The 23,805-nt window shown below is 38.2% G+C and overlaps 2 protein-coding genes across 5 annotated transcripts in view; one reads left to right on the forward strand and one right to left on the reverse strand.

Annotated features, from left to right (window-relative positions):
- Positions 1–59: 59 nt before the first annotated feature.
- Positions 60–18,121, forward strand: LOC131131905 (USP6 N-terminal-like protein). Of its 2 annotated transcripts, XM_058076938.2 has the most exons (14): positions 64–362; positions 2,953–3,024; positions 3,432–3,517; positions 3,585–3,624; positions 5,369–5,449; positions 5,807–5,914; positions 6,630–6,739; positions 6,847–6,895; positions 10,132–10,252; positions 12,225–12,319; positions 12,404–12,469; positions 13,920–14,019; positions 14,875–15,027; positions 15,094–18,121. In XM_058076938.2, exons 2-14 carry the CDS (start codon positions 2,959–2,961, stop codon positions 15,570–15,572), a joined length of 1,554 nt encoding a protein of 517 aa, XP_057932921.2. In that variant the 5' UTR covers positions 64–362; positions 2,953–2,958; the 3' UTR covers positions 15,573–18,121. The 2 variants fall into 2 exon arrangements, with proteins under 2 accessions (XP_078648781.1, XP_057932921.2); XM_078792655.1 differs by having other exon boundaries at positions 60–362; positions 14,875–18,121.
- The window catches only part of LOC131131904 (serine/threonine-protein kinase BRSK2-like), a 52,425-nt gene continuing 46,192 nt past the window's right edge, over positions 17,573–23,805 (reverse strand). For 2 of the 3 annotated variants that reach the window (XM_058076936.2, XM_058076931.2), the window contains exon 19: positions 17,573–23,281. In XM_058076936.2, the coding sequence (XP_057932919.2) occupies positions 23,064–23,281 (218 nt within the window). In that variant the 3' untranslated portion in view covers positions 17,573–23,063. The remainder of the gene's footprint in view (positions 23,282–23,805) is intronic. The other variant, XM_058076932.2, reaches the window with a different exon arrangement.

The raw sequence follows: 23,805 nt of genomic DNA on the forward strand, positions 1-23,805 counted from the left end.
GTATATATGAATTCCCCTTATATTTATAAGCAGTATATACATTTTAACGTGGAGTCCTGTCTTCGTGGTGACATTTTCTAATGCAGTGATATTATCCACCACCAGGGGGGAGTATAACACAACAAATGTATGATGTACATTTAAATCTATATACAGTATTTACATACCGATGATACATATTTAGTAGGGAAGGATGGTAGCACACAATGTCGGTACATTAGCAGTTCATGAGTACATATCTGTTTGTGTAATATTTTTAAAAGCTATGTATTGAGGAAAAAAGACTATTATTGGATTGATCCTGTCAATGACAGAAGAAGACGAAGACAGAGACGGTTTGTTGACAAAGGAAGAAAAAGACGGTAATGTACTTATTAGCTTACATGCGTTTTTATTTATGTCATATAGATAAATACATCGTTTCTGCTGCTTGTTGGTTTATTTATCATTATATACGCTCGACGCGTTAGCTTGCTACCATCCGAAAAAAACACACTTTATCGGTAAACATTGAAACATAACATGAATCTTGCATGGCGACTCTTTTTGTTTATTCTACCGAAATGGTGAAGCTGATGCTACAACATTACATTATATTCTCTCATATATTCGTCAAACAATATATCCAATTTTACAGCGTAATATGTCCACCTAACGTTAGATTTTCATATTTTTCTATCTATTTTTTTAACTGAAGCAGAGACCCATAGGACTAAATGTAACATTACTCATTACTAATAATGTAAAAAATGTAATTAAATAGTGACCAGAATGCAGGGTTTTGTCCCCAATGGGATATTTTATACACAAAATGAGACATTATGAATTATTAGGATTATGTTGAAAAGTTGAAATATTGAATGTTTGAACAATATTTGCTAATATTAGCATGTTTGTTTTTTCACCATGTCTAATAAAAATAAAGGAAAGTGAATCATATCGCCCTGGCATATTTTCATATCTGCCTTTGCCAGATTGTTTTATTAATTTATAAAGCAATGATATGAATAAGTATATAAGATAATATATGTACTATATAATGCAGGGTATCCAAACAACAAAAGGGGGAACATACGTAAAAATGAAAGGATTATTATTATTATTATTATGTCATCGGCCGTGAGCCGGAGGAACCAATTGGCTGTCCGTCAAGACGCAGGATGATCCCGGGCCCAAGTGAGGAGAATTGTTTAAAGAAGAAAAAACATCCTCAAAAGGCTCATCTCCTTCAATGCCGCAAAATTTCCTTTTTGGAATGGGAAATGGGATGGTATGGGAAAAAAATGGAATTTCGACGGGCATGATAGCTTCCAACGTTACTGGCATGACAAGTGGAGGATGTGCCATCATGGATCTTTGGTGTTTTTTCCTTCAATGGAAACAATAACGCTTCAGGTTGTGCTGGGGCGTCAAACGGTGGATGGATATGTAGTACTTCTGAATCAAGTACTTCTTCCAGAGAAATAATCTCACTCTTTTGGCCCATCCTGCATGTTCCCCTGACCTAAATCCACCTGAGATATTTGAGGATATGGATGGCAAGGGACGTTTATAAAAATATATCAGACGTCACTTCCAGACAGTGGATGTTTCTGTGAAACCATGTTCACGACCTGGAGCAACATTCACAATAACTGCCTGGAAACAGTGGCATCACACATCCCAAACCCAATTTTGCAGGTGATTAACAAGAATGGGGCAGCTACTTGTTATTAAGTCCTTTTTTTGCACATTTTATTTTTTTTTAGGGGGAATTTTGCGGTGTTTTAGTCATGGTCTTGAACTTTTGACCAACTGATGAGTAGCCAATTTCACTTTAATGCTTGTTGCAAAATGTCTTTCTGTCTTACTCCCATTTCTTCTTCTTTCCTTTTGAATCTCAAACTTAGAACTAAGGATCGATCGATCGATACATCGGCCGACCGATATATCAGGCCGATATTTGCGTTCTTTACTTGAATCAGTATCGGCTGATACGCATGTGGGTTCGCCGATGTATTTTTCCGCCGCATGATTTACAGACAGGCATCCACCGTGCAGCTTTGTGTTGCCGGAGGACCCTGCAACACACGCAGTTGCGGTACCCCTCCCACACTGCAACTGTGGTGAATCACAAGAAGGGTACGTTTTAATTAAACTTTGTTGAAATATTGCCACCTGCCTTGGAATAGGAAACATGAACGGCAAGTGCATGAAATATACGTGCTTGAAAATATAGTTTATGTTTAAATTTAGTTTAATTTAATTTAGTCATGTTTTGCTCATGTTGAATATTTATTCCTTTTAAAGTTGATAATGCCGTTTAAATGTGTGTTTAAGACAGCTGAATCCTACTGTGTTCAGTGTTTACATTTCAATAAATATTTGTTTAAACTTGAGACCTGGAATATTTGTTATCATTGTCATTTTTTCATGTAAAGTGAGGGAGCAAAAGCAGTATCGGCCACAAATATCGGCCATCGGCTAAGGGTGACGGAAAAAAATCAGTATCGGTATCGAAAAAAAAACATATCAGTCGATCCCTACTTAGAACCTTCTTACGATCCAACTGTGCAAAATATAAATATACATTTTGATCAGGAGTATATAGTGTATTTTCAATATCGCAGTACTATGTTTTGGATAAGGTTACACTTTCCAGATATTGCTAATCCAGATGTTTTGATGGGTGCTATTGCGTGTGCAGATTAGCAGTCATGCTACCGCCGTAGTGGAATTAGTACATTGTATGTAGATTAAGAAGGATTGATGCTAATATTAATGATGCTTCCATTGTTTGAGGGATGATCTGTAAGTATTTATCCGACTAAGACTGGGATCAAAACCGTGGCCCACATACCTAGATTTAAACTAAAATCGAAGTGCAGTTAATTGTTTGATGTCCTGCACTGTCGCCGCTTGAAAGCCTTTTCCACGTCAACACGTCTTACCGCTTTGTCTTGTTACGTGCAGATTGACATGAAGAAAGACATTGAGACGCTGATAGCTGATGAAAGAGCTGACATCATTTTCAAATACGCTACGGTGAGTATTTTTTGTAAATACACTCCATTTATTCTCTCTGGAAGCCAATGAAATACATAGCTATGTAGTGTCATAGAACTACCAGGATTAAATGTTTATGTATTTGTACTATGTGGGACATATCTGTGGATAAGAAGAGAAGAGTTGTATAGTGGGTGTTTGCAGGCGGATGCAGTAGTCCTACCAAAAATACTATAATTGTTACATAATATGCACACCAAACGTAGCAAGTAGTAAACAAGTAATAGTGGTGAGGTGACAGTTGGAGGCCATCTTCTCCTGGCCAAAACTACATCATGCAGATATGACTGAGTGAATCAGCATCAATGTAGACGTATTTAATAGTATGACCATTATTACCATTAAGTAAGTAAGACCTTGACCAGTATGTGTGTGTGTGTCTGTAGGGCAGGCAGGCTGGGGTGGAGATCGATCCGTGGGAAGATGCGGACTGTAATATCTACAAAGTTATTGATCGCTTTGGCTTCATGCAGTAAGTCATTAATCATCTTTTTCTCATCTTCAATCATTTCCCCTCATTTCTACATTTTTTTTTGTAGTGAGGATGAGCTGCCAGAACCTACTGCAAATGAAGAAAAGGTACAATGTTCTTTCAAATGTGATGTATATAATGCTACGCTATCATCACTGTTCGGTACGTACTTTGCTTTTATGGTCACAGTCCATACAAACAATTATGGGTACACAAACAATTATTAAACTATTATTATTATTATTAAACTCTTATTTCACATTTGTATTTTATTTGGAAATTTTACAATATTTATGTTGTATATTCAAGAGAAAAAGTTCCCCCCCAGAAAATACTGCTACATTACGGGAACAACATCAGAATATGGCAAAAAGTTACAAATTTCCAAGTAAAAAAAAAAAAATAATTTAAAAGTGTTAATATAAGAAATAGTTTCAATAGTTTTCAAAAAATAAGATGCAATTTTACCTAAAACAAAGTTGTAATTCTTAGGGAATATAAATTATATTTTTGTGAGAAAAAGTAAGTATTTTTACAAAATTTTTTTGACCAGAAAACGTTGGAATATTAATTTTTAAAAAATCTGAATTTTACAATAAATTATATAAAAAAACATAAAAACATGAGATGAAATTTGTGACATTATGAGAACAATTTTACGAGAGAACTTTACAGGACAAAAGTTTTCATTTGACATGAAATAGATGGTTATTGTTATGGTTTAATTGATTTCAAACATGTATTCAGCTTACATTGCTCGATATTTTCCGTGCTTCTTTCTCCTCCCGTGGCGCACAAGGCAGCATTATCATCCAGCAGTACCTTCATATCATCCGGTACCTTCTTGATATGATTGCGTAGTGCTTTATTTTCCTCCCTAGGGTTTTTAACATCCTTAAGAGCAGCGCAAGGCAGTATTATCATTTCATAGTACCTTGATATCGTGCCGTAATGCCTTGATATCCTCGTGTGCTCTATTTTCCTGTAAATCTTGCCTTATTTGTGCTACACTTTGCTGCTGTTGCTCTTTTATCTCCTCCTTCAGGGTGCAAAATATCAAAGCAAACTTTCTGTATCTCTACATCAAATGGTGAATCCAGATTTACATTTTTTGTGTAGCCATATCATGTCCAATCATCATCATCAAACACCCAAAGTAGTACACTTTTTGGTTGTGGAACCAGGTTTCCAGGATCGGTATCATTTCACTGTTTGTTTGGCAATGTTGCTAGGCAACTGCCTGAATTGTATTTTTTTTGTGAAAAAGTAATACATGTTTTTTAGGAGAAAATATTTTTATAAATTAAATTATTTTAAATATGAGAAAATTATTAATTGCTTTAAAATGCGTAAAAACCTATGAATTTCTGTTGATAATTTATTGCTGATGATTAATAAGTTGCAATTTCACATAATGAGCGTTTTAAAAGAAAATAAGTTGCACTTCTGTGTGAAAAAGTAATAGTTTGTTGAAGAAAATACTACAATTTTACAAGAAAAATGTTGAAATATTGTGGAAAAAGTACTATATGCTGAAGGTCGACATATGGGAAAATGTAATGTTAAAAGAAAAACTCCTAATTCTGCAAGCATAAAGTGGTCATATTGTGAATATTATTATATGTTATTAGAAAAAAATGTATTGTTATACATTATACATGTAATATTATAACAAGTTGTAATTTCACAAGATTGTATTCACGGAACTGCTTGCAGTTTGCAATTTTTTTTAATGTGTCATTAGGAACAGCTGTTTCTAAAATGACCTCTAAAATGAAGGTACGCCCCATAATGTGATGAAGATGTAGCGTTACACTGCTAGTGCTTTTAATTCTCCGTTTGTTCCCACAGCTGAAACAAGTGGAGGTAGAAAGAGCAGCCAAATGGGTGAAGATGGTCAAAAAGTGGGATAAATACAAAAACAGCGACAGGGTGAGTAGCCAGGATTGAAAAATCTATTCCCGACATACTTTATATTCTATGAGGTGAGCAAAGGTCTTTATTTTATCCTGGAGTTGTGTTTGATGGGTTATTTATAGAATGTTTCACACACATAATTCCTTCATCATTATTATGATTATGACATTAAGCACAGATGCTTTAAACAATAATTAATTATTATGAATGACTTAGATGTAAAATGTACAATATTTGTAACAGCACACATCTTGAATCATGAATTAGTAGTATTTTCCATGGCCTTTAATGCACCATCATTTAATTAGAAGTGCATCAACACACATTTGCATTGTTTTCAGGATTGCGTTTTTTCCGTCTTTGTGCTTTCAGATGGCCAACCGGGTGTATAAAGGCATCCCGCTACAGCTCAGAGGGCGTGCCTGGGCGTTGATGTTGGATGTGGAGAAGACCAAAAATGACAACGAGGGCAAATATGAGGTCAATATAAATAATCATGATAGTACAGTACAGTAAAGTACGGGGGAAAGTGTATCAGCTAAAAGCACAACCGAACTCATTTTATAAAAACATTAGACAATTCACATACACTTCCATGTACAAATGTAGCAAACAAACAAGTATTTTGTTAGTAGTGTTGTGCCGTCAGGGCCAGCAAAGCCTTCTCTGCTGGCCTAAACATTATCCGAATTCTATTATCTTCATTTAGTAGCATGTTTCTTGGCTGCACTACGTCCAGGGCCTTCAGAATCAGGAGTGCTGGCCCATGTCACACATTAGTACTACACACTAGTAGCAATGGGTCTGTTTTTAAGCCAATCAGACATCTGTTTTTCCTCTCAAGACCACCTCGTATCTGATTGGTTGATGTCTGAAAGCCTATTCCCTAGCACTCAAAGATACCAGTGCACTTGAACGCATCATCACACAAACAGCAGCGCCAAGGATGGGGTCACGGTCACTTCACAGAGAGCTGTTTAGTAAACACAGTTCCACATCCAATTGTATTCATCACTTGACTATGATCTTTTTGTTGGACTTGTCTGCCCAGGCCTGTCATAGATTAGAAGCAAATAGAGCAAAGCGATGCAGCTCATGACAGCAAATATTACCTTTTGCTTCCCAAACATGTCAGCTTTGTGTGCACGTGACTGTTGTCATTTAATCATCATCATTGATCTTGTTAACTGTCCAGAAAATGAAGGAGCAAGCCAAACTCTACTCATCCGAAGTCAAACAAATCGACCTTGACATCAACAGGACCTTCCGGAATCACATCATGTTCATGGATCGCTTTGGAGTCAAGTAAGTGTTCAATGTCGGTGCGCATTTGAAGTTGCGTTTATTGAGTGTCTTGCGTGTGACTGGATCGGACTTATTTGTTGTTTTGGATTCCATGTTCCCTTTTACAGACAGCAGTCCCTCTTCAACGTTCTGTCTGCATATTCAGCCTACAACACAGTAAGTGTGTTTTGTCCTCATCTCACAAAGTTAACACACAGTGGAACGTTGGTTAGCATATGCCCCGGTTAGCGCGTTGTTTGGTTAATGTAAAAAAAAAATATACACCAAAATTTTGCTTGGGTTTGCGTACAATATGGTGGTCATCTTGTCATGTTATTAATACACTACGTGAGTCCAGATGTGTTCTTACTGTATTTTTGTCATAAAATATTCTTGTTAGCATCCTATTAGCGGGCTAATAAATGGTTCTTTGCTAACTAACATACTAGGTACACCACAAAATGTTAGCAAAAAACACATTTTTATAGTTTTACTTTTATAAATACAAGTGCAAAAAACATGAAACAATGATTAATGAAAGATATAAGTGAACATTTTACCGTCATTGAAGATGTTATTGTGACACAGACACGATGTGGCAGATACCACCTTCCTGTTTTGCTATGAGTTATTTCTTGAATTTCTCACCTTCTTTCACTGTTGCCCACTTTTCAGTAAAAAAAAGTAGCTGAGAAGTCTCGGTAAAAGTGAATAGAAACACCTTAATTGCCTTTAGAATTATTGATTATTGGTTTGTTCAAGTAAAATTGGCCATGATTTCATCAAATTAAAAATAATGAATATTTTATCTCGGTTTTATCTCAATTTTTATCTCTTCAGTGTGGTTCGTGCATAGCACACATGTAATAGCAACAGCTTATTGATGACTTACATTTACCCAAAGAATTGTAAGCTAATTCACGTCATTTTATAATAGTCAAGTTAAGTCAAGTCAAGTTTATTTATATATCCCTTAATGACAAAATAGCCTCAAATGGCTTAATAATAATAATAATAATAATAATAATAATAATAATAACAACAATAATAAAGTGTATCAATAGATGAACAATACAATACAAACAATATAAACACACCTTCTGTTTAATCCAGGCTAACAGAAGGTTATGAAACATTTGCGTTTTTAGTCCCCAAATACCTCCTTAACGACCCCAGAAAAGGTTGCTGGATTTGTTGCTAGTCGCTTTAGAAAATATGAAAATATGTTGTCAAGAGGGGTTGGAATGTCACCATATCTAGCGACAAAATCGTGCACTTGGCAACACTGCCTTCTTCATCGAAATGCTGCCATCTGCAACAATTTTTGGCTCCATTTTGGCAAATGTTGTTCTTATCATAAGAAAAGCAGACTTTATTCCTTTCATTCATCATGTTTTCTGCATGTCAAACTATAAAAATGTGTTTTTGTTTTATATTTTTTTGGCTTTTTGGAAAGGAATAATTGGATTTCCATTGTTTCTTATGTGCAAAATGTATTTGGTTAGAGTACATTTTACAGTCAGTCCTTCTGGAACGGATTAATGATGCTAACCAAGGTTCCGCTCTACTTCAAATTCATCATCGCGTAAAGTATTTCCTGGTATTATTTTGCGGTGGAAGCCGTGTCAATTTTTCTGCCAATTCAGCACTCCAGTAAATCTGACACTGGCTTGAGGAGAACATTCCAATATAGTATCTGTGGAAAGTCTTTCCACATGCTTCATTTGTTCTTGAGACTTTTCTGTCTGTCTGCAGACATACACAAAAAGGAGTTGGCTTGTGATTTTTTTTTCACTAGTGAAATGAACCAAAAAAATGGACAACGGTGATCAATCTGTTCTAAAAGGTCCAAGAAAAACGGAAGCAATTTTTGATGTACTGTAAATCCACTGACTCCATTCCACACACCCAAAATAGCAACGGAAAAAAGTTTTATTGAGAATAATCATAGTTCTACATGCAGGAAACTGTGAAATACTGTGAAAGCGAGGATGGCGAGGAGATCTGGCGTCCTTGTATCCTTGTCGTCCTTTGCCATGAGTTATTTCTTGAATTCAGTCCTGTTTGCTGCCACTTGCAACTTTCTTTGGCCCCATGGTGGGTTCTGTAGCAGTCATACTCAATTAAAAATACACAGACAGCTAGTAAGTCAAAAAACACGGTTTGTTCTGTGAAATAATACGGTACATGGCAAACGGACAAGACTGAATAAACAACAAAAGCTCTGTGGAAAAGCTAGCTACAGAAAATGAACAACCAAAATATCTTGTATCGGGAAACTGAGCGAAACAACGAGGCAAGCAGGATACATGATTTGGTTATCGTACAATATTGCACGTAACAAACTCTATAATTCAGGGTGCATGCAACAGAGGACAGTAATGTTTGTTGAACCAATTTGTGAGTGAAGAAGAAGATATTCCGGAAGTCCCATCCATCCATTGTCCTCTGCTTATCCGGGTCCGGGTCGCGGGGGCAGCAGTCTTAGAAGGGAAGCCCAGACTCCCTGGTCCCCGGCCACCTCCTCCAGCTCCACCGGGAGGACACCAAGGCGTTCCCAGGCCAGCTGTGAGACATAATCCCTCCAGCGTGTCCTAGGTCTGCCCTGGGGCCTTTTCCCGGCTGGGCATGCCCGGAACACCTCAACTGACTCCTCTTGATGTGTAAAAGCGGATACCGGGGTGTCACCCTGGAGCCAGGCCTGAGGGAGGGGCTCGCAGACGAGCACCTGGTGGTCAGGCCTTCACCCATGAGGATCCCAGACGGGATCACCCCCTCGTAGACCCACCACTTATGGGGGAAAGCATCAGTGTCCGGTGCATTGTGTGTTGGGTGGCGGTCAAGGACGGATGCCTTGGCGACCTGGTCTTCGGCGGCCAAATCTGGTTCTATTCGCTAGGTGGCAGCAGCACTCAATGAGGTTTACTGCATGTAAAACTATAATAATTCTCCATAAAATGTATATTTTGCTCATATTTGTGGGTGCCTGGAATGTATTCATTGGCTTTCCATTATTTTCTATGGAAACAATTGCTTCAGTTGAATTGAACCGATCCACCATTGTATTTTTTTAAATGACAGATTATAAACTGTTTGTAAAGCCTTACATGATTTCAAGATCTCGATGCAATACAAATCAGGTGTCATTAGTACATTAGTGCTGTATTTAATAGTATTTAACTTTAACTGTCACAGGAACAATACACTCTATGATATATGTATCATGTATGAAATGCATATTTTCTTCAGTCTTTAGGTTATTTATGTTTATGCCTGATCAATTAATGCACACTGCATGTGTATGTTTAATAAGTGGTATGAACATGAAGGCAGAAAGTGAACCCTCCCCACCATCCCAAAAGCTGAGAAAAAGCCACAATGTAGTAGTAATGGGTTCGTTGTTTGGTGTGCAGGAAGTGAGCTACTGCCAAGGCATGAGTCAGATTGCCGCACTGCTGCTCATGTACATGAACGAGGAAGAAGCCTTCTGGGCGCTGACGCTGCTGCTGACCGATCGTAAACACGCCATGCATGGTAAGATGGGCTTTTCTAACATCACACTGTAATGGCTATTTCAGTATTTCACTAGGTTCGAAGTAGAGCTTCAAAATGCAAAAAGAAGAAATGGAAGTGAGACCATTTTTATTTTGCCTAAGCAATTTATTGCAAAAAAAAACAACAACATAAAACTGAAATGCATCTTATGTGTAGATAGTAGATAATAGATAGAGTTCATGACATATGATTCATGAGAAATGACTGGAAGACACACAATAGATGCATTTATCTCACTCACACCAGCTTAACTCTCACTTTCACACTATTTAACTTTCACTTTCCAGGCACACAAGCATAGCTTTCACTTTCTGAGCGGCGCAGCAACCGCTATGGACACTTCTGATCAGAATTTTAAAGGGGACCAATTATGCTCATTTTTTGACCCCTTGTATTGAGTTGTGGTCTCCTATAGAGCAGCTACACACAATATCCAGCACAGAAAATTCTTTAGATTTTCCAGAATCTGCACCTATTCCAGCTGTATTTCCTTTGATTTGTGCTTCCTTCCAAAACGGTCTGTTTTAATTTGCCTCCAGGCATTCCCACTTCGATGTGATTAGTCACACAGCCAAAGTGCTTCGTAACTATCAACCATATAAGGAAGTCTGTCCCTCTGTGACATCACAATGTGCCAGTTTTGCCACGCCTTTTGATACAGAGCGTTTTGAGCCATCCCAAACTTCTTTCAGGGCTCAATTCCAAATGTCCAAATTCTCATTATCTGAAACTTTGGCATCGTTTAACACGAGAATACAACATTATAACTACATTTATAGGTCAGAAAAGCGGAAAAAGCATAATAGGTCCTCTTTAAGAATTTACATTTTACAGGGTTGGTTCTTAAATAGGTTTTATGTAGAGCTTCAAAACATATCAAGAAGAAATGGGAGTGAGAATAAAATGTTTGCTTAAGCAATTTATTGCAAACAAGCTTTAAAGTGAAACAGGTTGTTGATCTGTTGATCCAAAGTACAGTAAAGTCTCGTTATATCAATATCGGTTATATCGAAGTACTGCTTATTACGATACTATTTTCATTTCCCGGCAAATTTCTAGTCTTTTATGATATAATTAGTTCTGTTAGTACGATACCCGGTTATTATGATAATCCGGTTACTACGATGCCCTTTTCATCTCCCGCCAGCCAATTTGGTCTGCTTATATCGATACAAAAGCAGCTTAAATCAATCTTTGCTTAAGGATTTCAATGTGTGTGCTGCGCTCTGGTGGTGGAAGTGTGAAAAATAAAGTTGACTGGAAGCAGCCGTTCGCTGATTTAAGTGCATTATTGCCCACTTTTAATGCAGTTCGGCGCAGGATCGGATATATCGACAGTCCGGTTATATCGATATATTTTCCGACTCCCGACAATATCGATATAACGAGACTTTACTGTATAAGACCACAACATCTCAAAGCATGCCATTGCTTTGGAGTTTGGATCCAGTAAGACAGTCATTAAATTGTCCGTTTGGAATTTGCAGTCGATCACCAAACATGAGACATTGAAAGGTGAATGAAAGTTTGAATCTTTAATGACGACAAAACGTAACTATTATGGTTCAGATGGCTTCCAACATACAGCAGTGGAGGGAGCGCGATCATGATCTGGGGTGCTTTTTCTTTCAATGGAACAGTGGAGTTTGAGGTTGTTCAGGGTTGTCAAACGGCAGCTGGCTGTGAGGATGTTGCAAGGGGTATCCTTCATGCCTGACTGCCCTCGTCTGTGTGCTAATGACTGCAGTAAAAATTGGAAAATGAAAGTGAAATTGTTTGAAACTGGTGTGAGAGTGATGCCTCTATTGTGTGCCCCCCCTGTCATTTTCCATGAGTTGTATCTAAGTGTTGTGCAACTCCCGTTTCCTCAAGGCCCCTGTGAGTACAGACAACGAACCGAGGTAGTGTATAATATCTACGTATCTACGTATTGTATGCATCTTCTTACTAGGATTCTTCGTTCCTGGGTTCCCAAAGCTTCAACGATTCCAGGCGCATCACGATCAGATTATCTCCAAACTCATCCCTAATCTGAAGAAACATCTGGTGAGATGATGCTAATGCCATCAAGCAAACAGGACATAATGATATCAAACATATTTGATGCTTGATTGATGTGTCTCCATGCAGGACAAAGAACAGATGTCGGCTGGCATTTACACTCCCAAATGGTTCATGCAGTGTTTCATTGACAGGGTGAGTAACCTTCCTAAGATGCAGTACGGAAAGGAAGTATTTGTGTACTAAGTTGTGTACTACCTGTGCTAAGTTGACCCTCGTTGACCATGTTTATGCTAGCATTATGTTATGGGGCTCATTTCTCTGCCTGCACACACGTCCTGTTCGCTTAATGCATGGAATGCCCCATTTTGGTGTCATGTGACCACATCACATTCTCCCAAGACTTGTGTGACAATCTGGTCAATCTGGTCTACAGTCTCATCCCTGAAGTCCATGGGCTAGATTGAGAGGAGGAAGTGCCAATAATGAAGCGGTACGCTGCTTAGTTATCACTGTCCATTTCATAGGAGCAGATCCTTGGACATGTTCAAGGATACCATCTTTATCCTTCATGATGATTGCATGATTTGCAAAGTTGATTTCTCTACTTTATGAACATTTTACAGGCTGCACGGCGGTCGAGTGGTTAGCGCACAGACCTCACAGCTAGGAAACCCAAGTTCAATTCCCCCCTCGGCCATCTCTGTGTGATGTTCTCCCCGTGCATGCGTGGGTTTTCTCCGGGTACTCCGGTTTTCCTCCCACATTCCAAAAACATGCTAGGTTAATTGGCGACTCCAAATTGTCCATAGGTATGAATGTGAGTGTGAATGGTTGTTTGTCTATATGTGCCCTGTGATTGGCCTCTCGCCCGAAGACAGCTGGGATAGGCTCCAGCAACCCCCGCGACCCTTGTGAGGATAAGTGGTAGAAAATTAATGAATTGGCATTGGCAGCGTTCCTTATTCTTGTTTCTGTTTTAACTTCCAGTACTTCCTGCGGTGGCTATTCTCCCATCAGTATGACATAATGTAACATTACTGACACCTAGTGAGGAGTGTAGAATTCTACATACATAGGTATGAATGTGAGTGTGAATGGTTGTTTGTCTATATGTGCCCTGTGATTGGTTGGCGACCAGTTCGGGGTGTACCCCGCCTCTCGCCTGAAGACAGCTGGGATAGGCTCCAGCACGCCCACGACCCTCGTGACAATGAATGAATGTAATAGGAGTCATAACATCAATGAACGGTGTGAGCGCAGGGCCGTGGGGTCCAGCAGAGGGAGGGCTAGTGTAGCGAATACGCTCTTCAGTGCCGCAGCCTTGAATTTGTTCTCCAACTGGATGGATGAAAAATGTTCAAAAGGCCCACACAAACTCATCAATAGCTTTTGGAAATGGGTATATTTCCCACAGAAGCCAGTAATATTTCATCTTGTAGCATAGCAGCAATAAGGGCTGTTGGGTCCATAAAGCTGTGGTGGCAGCTTTGGACCACTGTCAGCACTTCTTTCTCACTGACATGTCTGTAGACTGGATCTGCTGTGCGGGGCCTCTGAGGTCTGGACCAAAAGCAAACACGTCTTGTGATATTGGCGAGGAGGAGAGGAGAAGCCACAAGTGATGATGTGATTTTTTTTGCAGACGCCATTCACGCTCACCCTTCGTCTGTGGGACGTTTTCATCCTGGAGGGAGAGAAGCTCCTCAGCGCCATGTCTTATACCATCTTGAAGATACACAAAAGTAAGATATCAATCACCTCTTAACAACTTTTCCGTTCATCGCCGTTTTTATTCTCAATCAATCAGCTGCTGTTGGAAATTTTGGATGTACGTCATTATTGTGTTTTGCGTGTGTATAATTTTATATATACACATAAATATATACTATTAGGAGTGTCAATAGATTAAAACAACGGGTTGCGATTAATCCTGATGAATTTGTAGTTAACTCCAAATGATCAGATTAAAGCACAGATAGGAAATCTCTATGTGGTAAACGATTCAATGTGCAACTACGATAACTACATTACATTTTAAATCATTTACAATCCTGAACACATTTTCTGATTATAACACTAGAAAATCAGTTATGTTACTAAAATTAATTATTTTTCCTCACAGTATTGTGACTTAATCTGGTAAAATCTTGACTTTTTTCTTTAGAATATGGCTTTTTTTTTATATATATTTTGACTTTTTACTGCAGATTTTATTTTTTGTTTTTTAATGTTTCTTCTTTCTTTTTCTTCTTGTAATTATGAATTTATTCCCATAATAGGATTACAACTTTTTTCTCTTCATATTGTGATTTCATTCTTCAAATTACTGCAGATTTTTGTAATTTTTTCCCCGTTTTTTTTCTTGGTATAGTTTTTGAATGTGTGGCGGGACAATAAAAAACAATCCTGGGCCGCAAATGGCCCCCAGGCCACACTTGATTCCGTGGCTAAAATAAATGATATACGTATGTGATTAATCAAAATTAATCTACAGCAACCTTGTGATTAATCTAATTAATATTTTGTTTGATAGCACTTCACTTAGTTGTCAATTGATGTCAACATATTATCTCGATGTCTGTACGATATTTGTGAAGAGCGTCTCTTGAAGATGTCTTTGGACGAGCTTCGGGAGTTCCTGCAGGAGCGGATCGCTCAGACCTTTTTCTCCAGCGACGATGTGGTCATGGAGCACCTCAGAGCCTCCATGACTGAACTGCGCAAGATGAAGCTGGATGTTCCTCCTCCAGGTGAACACCTGACAGATAACACTCTCCATACTAAAAGTTTTGGAATGATTCCTTTTGTTGCCTCAGGCAAGCTTGAAGAGCTGCCGTGTAAGCCTCTAGGCCAGGAGCTGCCTGTGGAAGCCTCCAGAGGAAAGACATCTTCAGCCAGCGGTTGTCCCAGAACAGGACTGAAACTCCACATCACATCCAAGCAGGCGGATTCCATATACCCAGACCGCAGCCCCTCCAAAGACCTCAAGGGTCTCGGTCCTGCTGATGAGGAGAAGATAGACCCTCTGCCTTCCCCGGATGGCATCATTATTATCCACAGCCAGGCCTTGCACACCTCAGATGACTTCCCACTGACGGGGCCACCGCCTTACCAGCCCCCCGATGACTCCGTACGCTTGACAGACCACCCCGCTGACACCCCCTCCAGAGTCGTCTTCAGGACCCTGTCAGCCCCCACGGATTTGGCACCGTCAGAAAGTACAGCAGAAGAGCAAGTGTCTCCGCCCCGACTGTCCCATTCTCTGTCCTCAAACAGGACCCAAGTCCGGCCCTGATCACCTGATCAACTGATCACCTGATCACCGTCCCTTATGCTGTATATGCTGACAGCGTCCATAGGCTGGCATCTGATGGCAGGTGAGGCGCTCACCGTCTGTGTTGATATTTGCCTTTGCAGGCTTTTTCTAATGTTTTTAAAACTCATTCAATTGCCCTGCCATTGAATAAGGGAATACAAGGGAATTTAAAAATAATAATAATAATAAGGGAACCAGGGTGGGGTGTACCCCGTCTATCCTAGTGAGGATTAAGCAACATAGAAAACAGCTGGACTGCAGCCATTTTTCCAAATTCAACCCCTTCAGTATCGGCCATTTTACTGAGGATCTTCACTGGTTTTTCAAGGCACACAGAATATTGTGTTGTATGGCTATATTAACCATATAAAGCTATATAAACGATATAAAGCTATATAAACTATATAAAGCTTCATTCATTCATTTTCTACCGCTTATCCTCACGAGGGTCACGGGGTTGCCGGAGCCTATCCCAGCTATATAAAGCTTTATAAACTATATAAAGCTTTATAAACATGCAATCTACCAAGAGAAAGATGAAATCTCATCAGGTTTGTCCCGACCTTTTTCCGTTCTTTAGAAAGTTTCATGCTTTTATGACAGCTTGAACATCGAAAAACAACTTTTCCATTAAATGAACAACACAAAAAACAAATCAAAATAATAATAATAATAATAATCAAAATAATTTATTTCCAAACATAACATTTCCAACTATTTCCAACGTTCACATTTGGAACTGAACTATGCACGTATGTGCACGCGTGTGCATGCATTCAAATTTGCCTACCATGCATAACCTCCTCCACATTCTCGCACCTCCTCCTGGCTGTCAAGCACATTAAAAAAATATGGAAATGATCCACGCCGAGCTCTCATCAAATGCACTTCTGCCACCCTGTGGCTGTTTTTATGGCTTAAAACTGCATGAAACATAACATATTTTATTGTGTACTTTCATCATCACCTCTTTGGGAGCGAGCGTTTGGGCTTAAGAATAAATAATGTATAAATAAGTCTTTGGTACTGAATGAGTTCATTCGGGAACAACAAGCTACAATCTCAGACAGTCCTGTTATAATGTGTTTATAGGTGGGTCACACGGCACATCTAAAAATAAAAAATAAAAATAGAATAGAAATGTAATAATGGTGAATGTATGGGAAACGCTGTTATGTAGGCGTCCTTCCTTAAAATTAAGCTTTTCTTTTAATAGTTTTTTTAATAGTTAGAGCACACAAAAGTTTTTCATGTTTTTAACATTATCAGAGCCCTCCAGACATGATATAGCACCCCTATAGTCACCTTTAAATTCATATTATCCAACATATCATAATAACAGAACATTATACATAATTAAGACTTGCGCTTGTGTGTTTTACTGTAAATATGTTCCTGTGCTCGGGGAGCTGAGTGGCAGGTGGACAGGAAGTGACGTTGAGAGTTCAGACTTGTTTTTTTTTTTTTAGCTTGCGGCCGTACGTGAAAGGGGTTATTGTGCCTGTTGTGCGATCATTCAAACCTGCAATAAAAAAAGGCCAGTTGTTCCAGTAATCTAGTCTGGTGCTTGTGTTTCACACCGAACATTACGGTAACATTACTGACACCTAGTGATCGACGTAGAATACTACATATTATCACAACGTCTTTGAATGCATCTTCTGAATGCCTTATATTTGTATTTTCTTTATTTAGGCTATTTGTTTGCTTGAAAATACTTAATTACTACTTAATTACATAAATACTTCAAAACAGTTGATAGAGTGATGCTGCGAAATACAACGCGCTAAGTGGCGAGGGATTACTGTATTTAGTGGCATAAATACAGCAGGTCAAGGATTAAAGGGTCATACAACGCCAAATATCTATGCTACGACATCACCTGAAGCATTTCACGATCAATATTTATTAATAAAATGACAACATATAAAAATATGTAAGTAAACATTAACTCACCAGAGATGTCCATTTCTCTTCCTCAGTCAAGCATGGTGCTGCGATCAACCAATCGAGATAGAACAGAAATCTGATAGTGTTAGTGAAGTGACATGGGCCAGCACTCCTGATTCTGAAGGCCTTGGGCAGATAAAATTGATACGGCAACATACATACATAGAAGCCCAAATCTGATTGGACCAAAAAAAAAAAATGAACATAAGCAGTGATGTGGTCAAGTCACCAGATTGATTTCTTTAGCAGTCAACTTGTTGCCGTGACGATCCAACACTGCCACCTATTGGTAACATTCCCAAAGCAGAAAACGAGTCAAGCCAATAATGAAAGATATTGCTTTTATTTCCTCTCTGATTTGCTGAGGTCGGACCCGGTCGCCAGCGAGGTCCCACGTGGGGTGGAGAAATACGCAGAATTGCATGGTCATGGTTTGCACAGTCAGCAAAAAGAAGGCTTAGAGGCCAAGATGGCGGAAAGGTGGAAAAAAAGCAAAGAAATGCACATGAACAACATAACAAAGTCGTCGTTTCAATTCGCACATGCAAAAAAAAAAAAAAAAAAAGACAAACGCCGAACATGCAAACGAGAAAACTCGAGAACAGACGCTGACAATCAGCAAGAAAAGCTTTGCTCCTCTCGGCGAGGCGAGGCTACGTACGTACGTCTACATTCCGAAAGCACGTCAGTCATTCCCTCCAATAAATAGAACCCCACCCACTCCCAACATCGTTTCATTTCTTATAAATACATGAGGATAAATTAAAAATACAATCAAGTACAAAAATACACACAAAATACATAAAAAGATAAATACACTTAAATAAAAAAATGAGATGTTTAGTGTCGACTAAGCATCAGGAAAAACATTGGAATTGATCATCGGACCACAGGAAGTGCTTGCTTATTATTATTTCTAGCTATGATCTCATCTGGTAGACATCATTCAAGCCTGAACACTCCAAGATAAAAACCAAACATACACAAGGATGCAAAAACCAGGTTCAAGTTTTTCCGATTCTGATGCGCTTCAAATTGCCTAAGAGAAAGACTGAGGGGTTTAAACCGGGGGTGTCCGAACGGTTTCCAGCGAGGGCCACATCGATGTTTTTTTTTTTAAAGGGGACCTATTATGCTCATTTTGGATTGTATTAGAACCCTTTGTATTGAGTTGTGGACTCCTATAGAGCAGCTACGCACAATAACCAGCACACAAAGTGTTCTAGTTCTTCCAGAATCTGCACCTATTCAGCTGTATTTCCTGCGAAAACAGTCTGTTTTAATGTATTCCACCCATGGCCCGCCTCCAGGCACGCCTACCTCGCTGTGGTTGGTGACACTAGCGAGCACTTAATAGGAGTTCCGGTTTGTGCCGCTAGCTGCAAACCGTCTAGGAGTTGATAATAAACAGCAATTTATCGTTTTAAAATGTCGGCTTTTAACAAACAGGAATATGTGTTGGATGCCGAATCCGATCCGGTTGTAGAGACTGGACAGTGCAAAGTTTCTCAAGAAGAGGCTACTTCAAGATGTCTCTCAATGGTAAGTAGCTTTAGCATTTTAGCATTTCACTGTCAAATGCCATTGATCTTGGGGGCAGGGAGCTTATCTGCTTACAGACACACCCATATATGGAAGTCCGGTCCTCTGTGACATCACAAAGAGTCAGTTTTACCACGCCTTTTGAAACAGAGCTTTTTGAGTCATCCCAAACTTCTTTCTTTTGCGCAAACCTCATTATCTGAAATGTTGGCATGGTTTAACACGAGAATACAACATTTTAACGACATTTATAGGGCAGAAAAGTGGAAAAAGCATAATAGGTCCCCTTTGACGCTAGCAAATGCTAACAAGTTATATATAACATATTTCAAGAAATAACTGCATCCCAGCTTTGTCAAATAAGTGAAAATGATTAGTATCAACTTGGTTTTTTTTTCCGCAATTTTGCTCGTATGTTTTTCAATTTGGCAAATATTTCAACTTTCTTTTTAAATAACCTTCATAAATTTGGACGTATCTTGACTTTATTTACATATTATAACTTTTTCTGCAAACTAAGTTTCCAAACTTTATTTTGTGTTACACATACTAATAATATTCAACCTTTTATTAAATTTTTTCCCCTAATATTTTATTTGCACAAAAAATGTCTTGTTTATTAATATTTTGGCTTTATTGTTAATTTTGTTGTTTGTTTCTCACAATATTACGACAAAAATTTTTTGTTCATATTTCTTTCATAATATTAAGAATATTCTGAATTTATCATAAAATTAATATTGACTTTTTTAAATAAAATAGCAGCCGTTTGTTGATTTTCTTTCAAATTATTTTGTCTTTCTTGTAAATTTTCTTTTCATAATTATGACTTTATTCCCATTATATTGTACCTTATTCCCGTAACTAATTATGACTTTTTCAGCAAACTTATTTTCCAAAAAGCACAACTTTATTTGTTGTTTTGTTTGCTTTTCATAATATTATGCTTTTTAAAACTCATGATACGTTATTCTTGCAAAATGACAATTTTATTATCGTAATACTTTGACTTAATTTGTGTAGAATTACTGCACTTTTGTTGTAATTGTTCCTGTTACATTATATTTTAAAAGACAGACACCCCTGATTTAAACCATGAAATAAATACATAAAAGCCGACTACTCATAAGTGTTGGGTCGGGTGAGGCGGAGCAACGAGGCAGGTGGACACGACTGTCAATCATCAGTATTCTCTCAGTCCTGCGTCCAGACCAGGAAGATTCTAGATGGTTTAGAGTATTGTATAGATTATTCATCATAGTTCCCTCGCGTGTACTTTAGGATCTTTCGTACTCTTGGGCTCTGCATCTCAATTGGTGCACTTGCGTACTTACACTTCCATACTTGGCAGACTCAGGAACTATAAGTACACAGTGTACATAGTATACGTACTGAAATGTAGTAATGGAGACACAACTCAAGTCTTTTTCATCCTTTCTTACCGAGTAGGTTTTGTTACTGTTAGTGTTCGTTTCCTGTTTCTCTGGCGTCCAATCAGCAATCATCGCCATCCTTAAACGCTGCGTCCATCCCATCTCTGGCATCCAAGATTATCATCCATGATTAAGTAATACTGGTCTTTTTTATTTTTATTTTTTTACTGGACGGCCTTGTTGCTCCGTTTCATAGCTGTAGTTTGTTTATTGGCCTTCACCCAAACACTTTTGGTTATTATTATCATGATTATTCCTTTTTGATCTTGTCCTTTTTTGGACATTCTCAGCAGTCTTATTTGTATTTTGTAGTATTTTTTTTTTTTATTCACCACTCAGCGTCCAAACAGTGAGCGGCTGTAATGAGTAAATGTGTTCACTATGTTCTAACTGTGTCCAACTGTGTCCCTTTGGAAGGAGAGTGGAGTCTTTATAAGCCAATATTAATGCATGATTTACACTACAACTTGGACATTTACAATTATAGCATATTTCAAGTGATGGGGTGTCCAAACGGTGGCCTGGGTGCTATTTGTGGCATGCGGCACATTCTAAAAAAAATTAAAAAATAATAATACAAAAAAAAAAGAAAAATCAGCAGTAATCTTACAAGAATAAAGTCAAATTATTAAGAGGAAAAAGTTGTAATACTATAATTTTAGTTGCATACAGTTGAAATATTAAAGAAGAAAGAATATTTTTTAAATTAAAGTTTCTAAGTTAATATTTTTTTTAAAAAGCTGTACGTTTGGGGAAATTAGGTTGAGAAATATCAAGAAAAAAATAGAATTTTTTTTTAATGAAATATTTGCAAATAAAACATGAAAGGAAAAAAAAGTTTAAATATTTGAAAATAGAACCACAACAGCAAAAAGTCAAATTAAGAGCAAAACGTATTCTAACTTTTTTTTTTAAAACAATTTTGTTTTGACTTTCAATTTCACAATCATACACTTGTTGTCATAGGGCCACGTCTGAGTCCTCAAAATATGATCGAATGTGTGTGTGTTTATTTTAAGCGCTCCATAATGCTTTTTCATGTTAAAGATGGAGGTTGTTGACATGTATTGTAAATGTCATCGTTTTAGTTGTGTAAAGCATGTACTATATTAAATGAGAAATATACATAAATGTTGGGTTATTTTGTCTGAATACTCCTCTTCAAAAAGGGACATGATTGGACGGTTAAAACATAGAAAACATCACGCATGTTAAACCCGCAAACGTAATAAACCACAAACATAATACAAATCTGCAGCTTTAGAATGTAATAATCCCGCAAATGTAAAAAATTTCCCACAAATATAATAAAATTTGCATACTGAAAATGTAATACTGAATTTCCTGCAAATGTAATTGTTATTACATTTGCAGGAAATTATTACATATGTGGTTAGGGTTAGAACGTGAAAATCTGTAAATGTAATAACTTCCCACAAATGTAATATGAGAAAAAATAGTTGTTGTTGTTGTTTGTTCTTTCTTCTTTTAATGAAGGAGAAGGTGTAGATGTCATTTTGAGGATTTTAACAAGATAATTCTTTTTTTTCTTTTTTTGTGGAAAAAAATATTATTCAAAGAGTATCATTTGAATACATTAAAGGAATCTTTAATTATTAAATTGTATTTTATTTTAAATTAAAAAAAGACAACACAATTGTGATCATTGCAATTGTTTTAATAAAACTATTATTACTATTATTATTATTATTATTATATTTTATTATTTCTTTTGATTATTTCTTCCCCATATACATCCAAAATCACACATACAATAATATACTGTAACTAAAACGCACATGTACGCCCACAAACAAAATGTCATAATTTAATATAATAAATTCAATATTACGTTTGCAGTAGGCAAATTTTATTATGTTTGTGGGAAATTTATTACATTTGCGCGATTATTACATTCAAAGCTGCAGATTTGTATTCCGTTTGTGGGCAGTTATTACGCTTGCGGGTGTAACAACGCATGTCCAATACGGTATGTAGCACACAGCTACGTCATGGCATAGAATCGGTTTATCGGTTTTTGCGTGTACGGTAATTTTCTAGAAAAACGATGTCGTGGACACAACAAAGGAGATCATTCATGCGTGTATAAAATCCCAAACGCGTCTCCGCTTCCTCCACCGCTTCTTCGGAACGTCCATCTTTGCGTGTTTTTCAAGCCAACCTCGGATGACCTCAAAGAGAGGAGAAGATGCGTGAACGCTGACAAATGTCGCTGTCTTAAGGCCGGCGGCGTGAACGTGAACGAGAACGAGAACGTGACGTGATGGAGATGAGGACGTCGGCTGCAGACTTTGCTGAAGGTGACGAGCAGGCCGGCCGCCGTACTTTAATAGTTTTTGTGGATGACCCCTGGTGGCACAGACAAGTCAAGCTATCAAACATGACAGGACCCCCCCCCCAAAAGCGGGGCCTACAAAGCTACAATTCCTACTGAATGAAGTGAAGTGAGTATAAAAACAGAAGCAGCTTTTCTTGTTCCTCTTTGTCGTCTTTTTCCGACTAAGACATGCACGGCTACGGCTCCTTAAGGACGCTCCTGTGTCCTGTTGCTGGCGGCCATCTTTGTTTTGTCTTTGCCAGCGGGGGATTTGGAGTCATTGGCGGGGGGTTGGCTGGGCTTGGCATGCTTGGCGGGGGAGCTAGGCGTGACGGGAGCCCCGGTGGGCGAACGGGACGCTTGGGCGTTCTTGTCGTCGGAAAAAAGCTGTTTAATTACGTCAAAGAAGTTACTCAAGGGGCTGCCTACACAGACGGAGAGAAAAGAAGAGAGAGGAGCAATGCGGTCAGCATGAGGAGGTGAGAGGAGGCGCTTGGAGGAAAGGAGGTGAACACAATCATACCTTATCTGCTCTTGTGCGTTATTTCGGATTTCTACATTATGAATTGTGTCGGTTATCATTGATAAATCTACCAGGAGCAATCGCATTACTTAAATGGCACATGAGCGTACTCACGGGCGAGCGGATTATTATGAATTGTGTGGGTTAGAACTTATTATTCATAACTCCTGAGGGGCCATCACATTACAGTGTGACAGACATCCAATAATTAGCACACCCCTTGTTTTTGTTTTACACCGCAAAACAAGCAATCATTTTTTGATCTGACAAATATTAAGTAAGTTTGATCACATGCAGAATTACAGCTTCCGCTTGGACTGCTTGGACCGCGACAGCTGTTGAACTCTGATGAAAAAAAATGGTCTCACATCTCACAGAGCAACATCTTAAACGAGCGACACTATAAACATTGTAGAAACATGTTTA

Source organism: Doryrhamphus excisus, linkage group LG1, assembly GCF_037039965.1.
Source record: "Doryrhamphus excisus strain RoL-2023G ecotype Guam linkage group LG1, RoL_Dexc_Guam_v1.1, whole genome shotgun sequence".
Lineage (NCBI taxonomy): Eukaryota > Metazoa > Chordata > Actinopteri > Syngnathiformes > Syngnathidae > Doryrhamphus > Doryrhamphus excisus.

Excerpts from the sequence above, each read along its gene's own strand:
- LOC131131905 (XM_078792655.1), top strand. The coding sequence starts at position 2,959 with ATGAAGAAAGACATTGAGACGCTGATAGCTGATGAAAGAGCTGACATC. Across the intron at positions 3,625-5,368 it reads CTACTGCAAATGAAGAAAAG|CTGAAACAAGTGGAGGTAGA; the intron begins GTACAATGTTCT and ends TTGTTCCCACAG. Across the intron at positions 5,915-6,629 it reads ACAACGAGGGCAAATATGAG|AAAATGAAGGAGCAAGCCAA; the intron begins GTCAATATAAAT and ends TTAACTGTCCAG.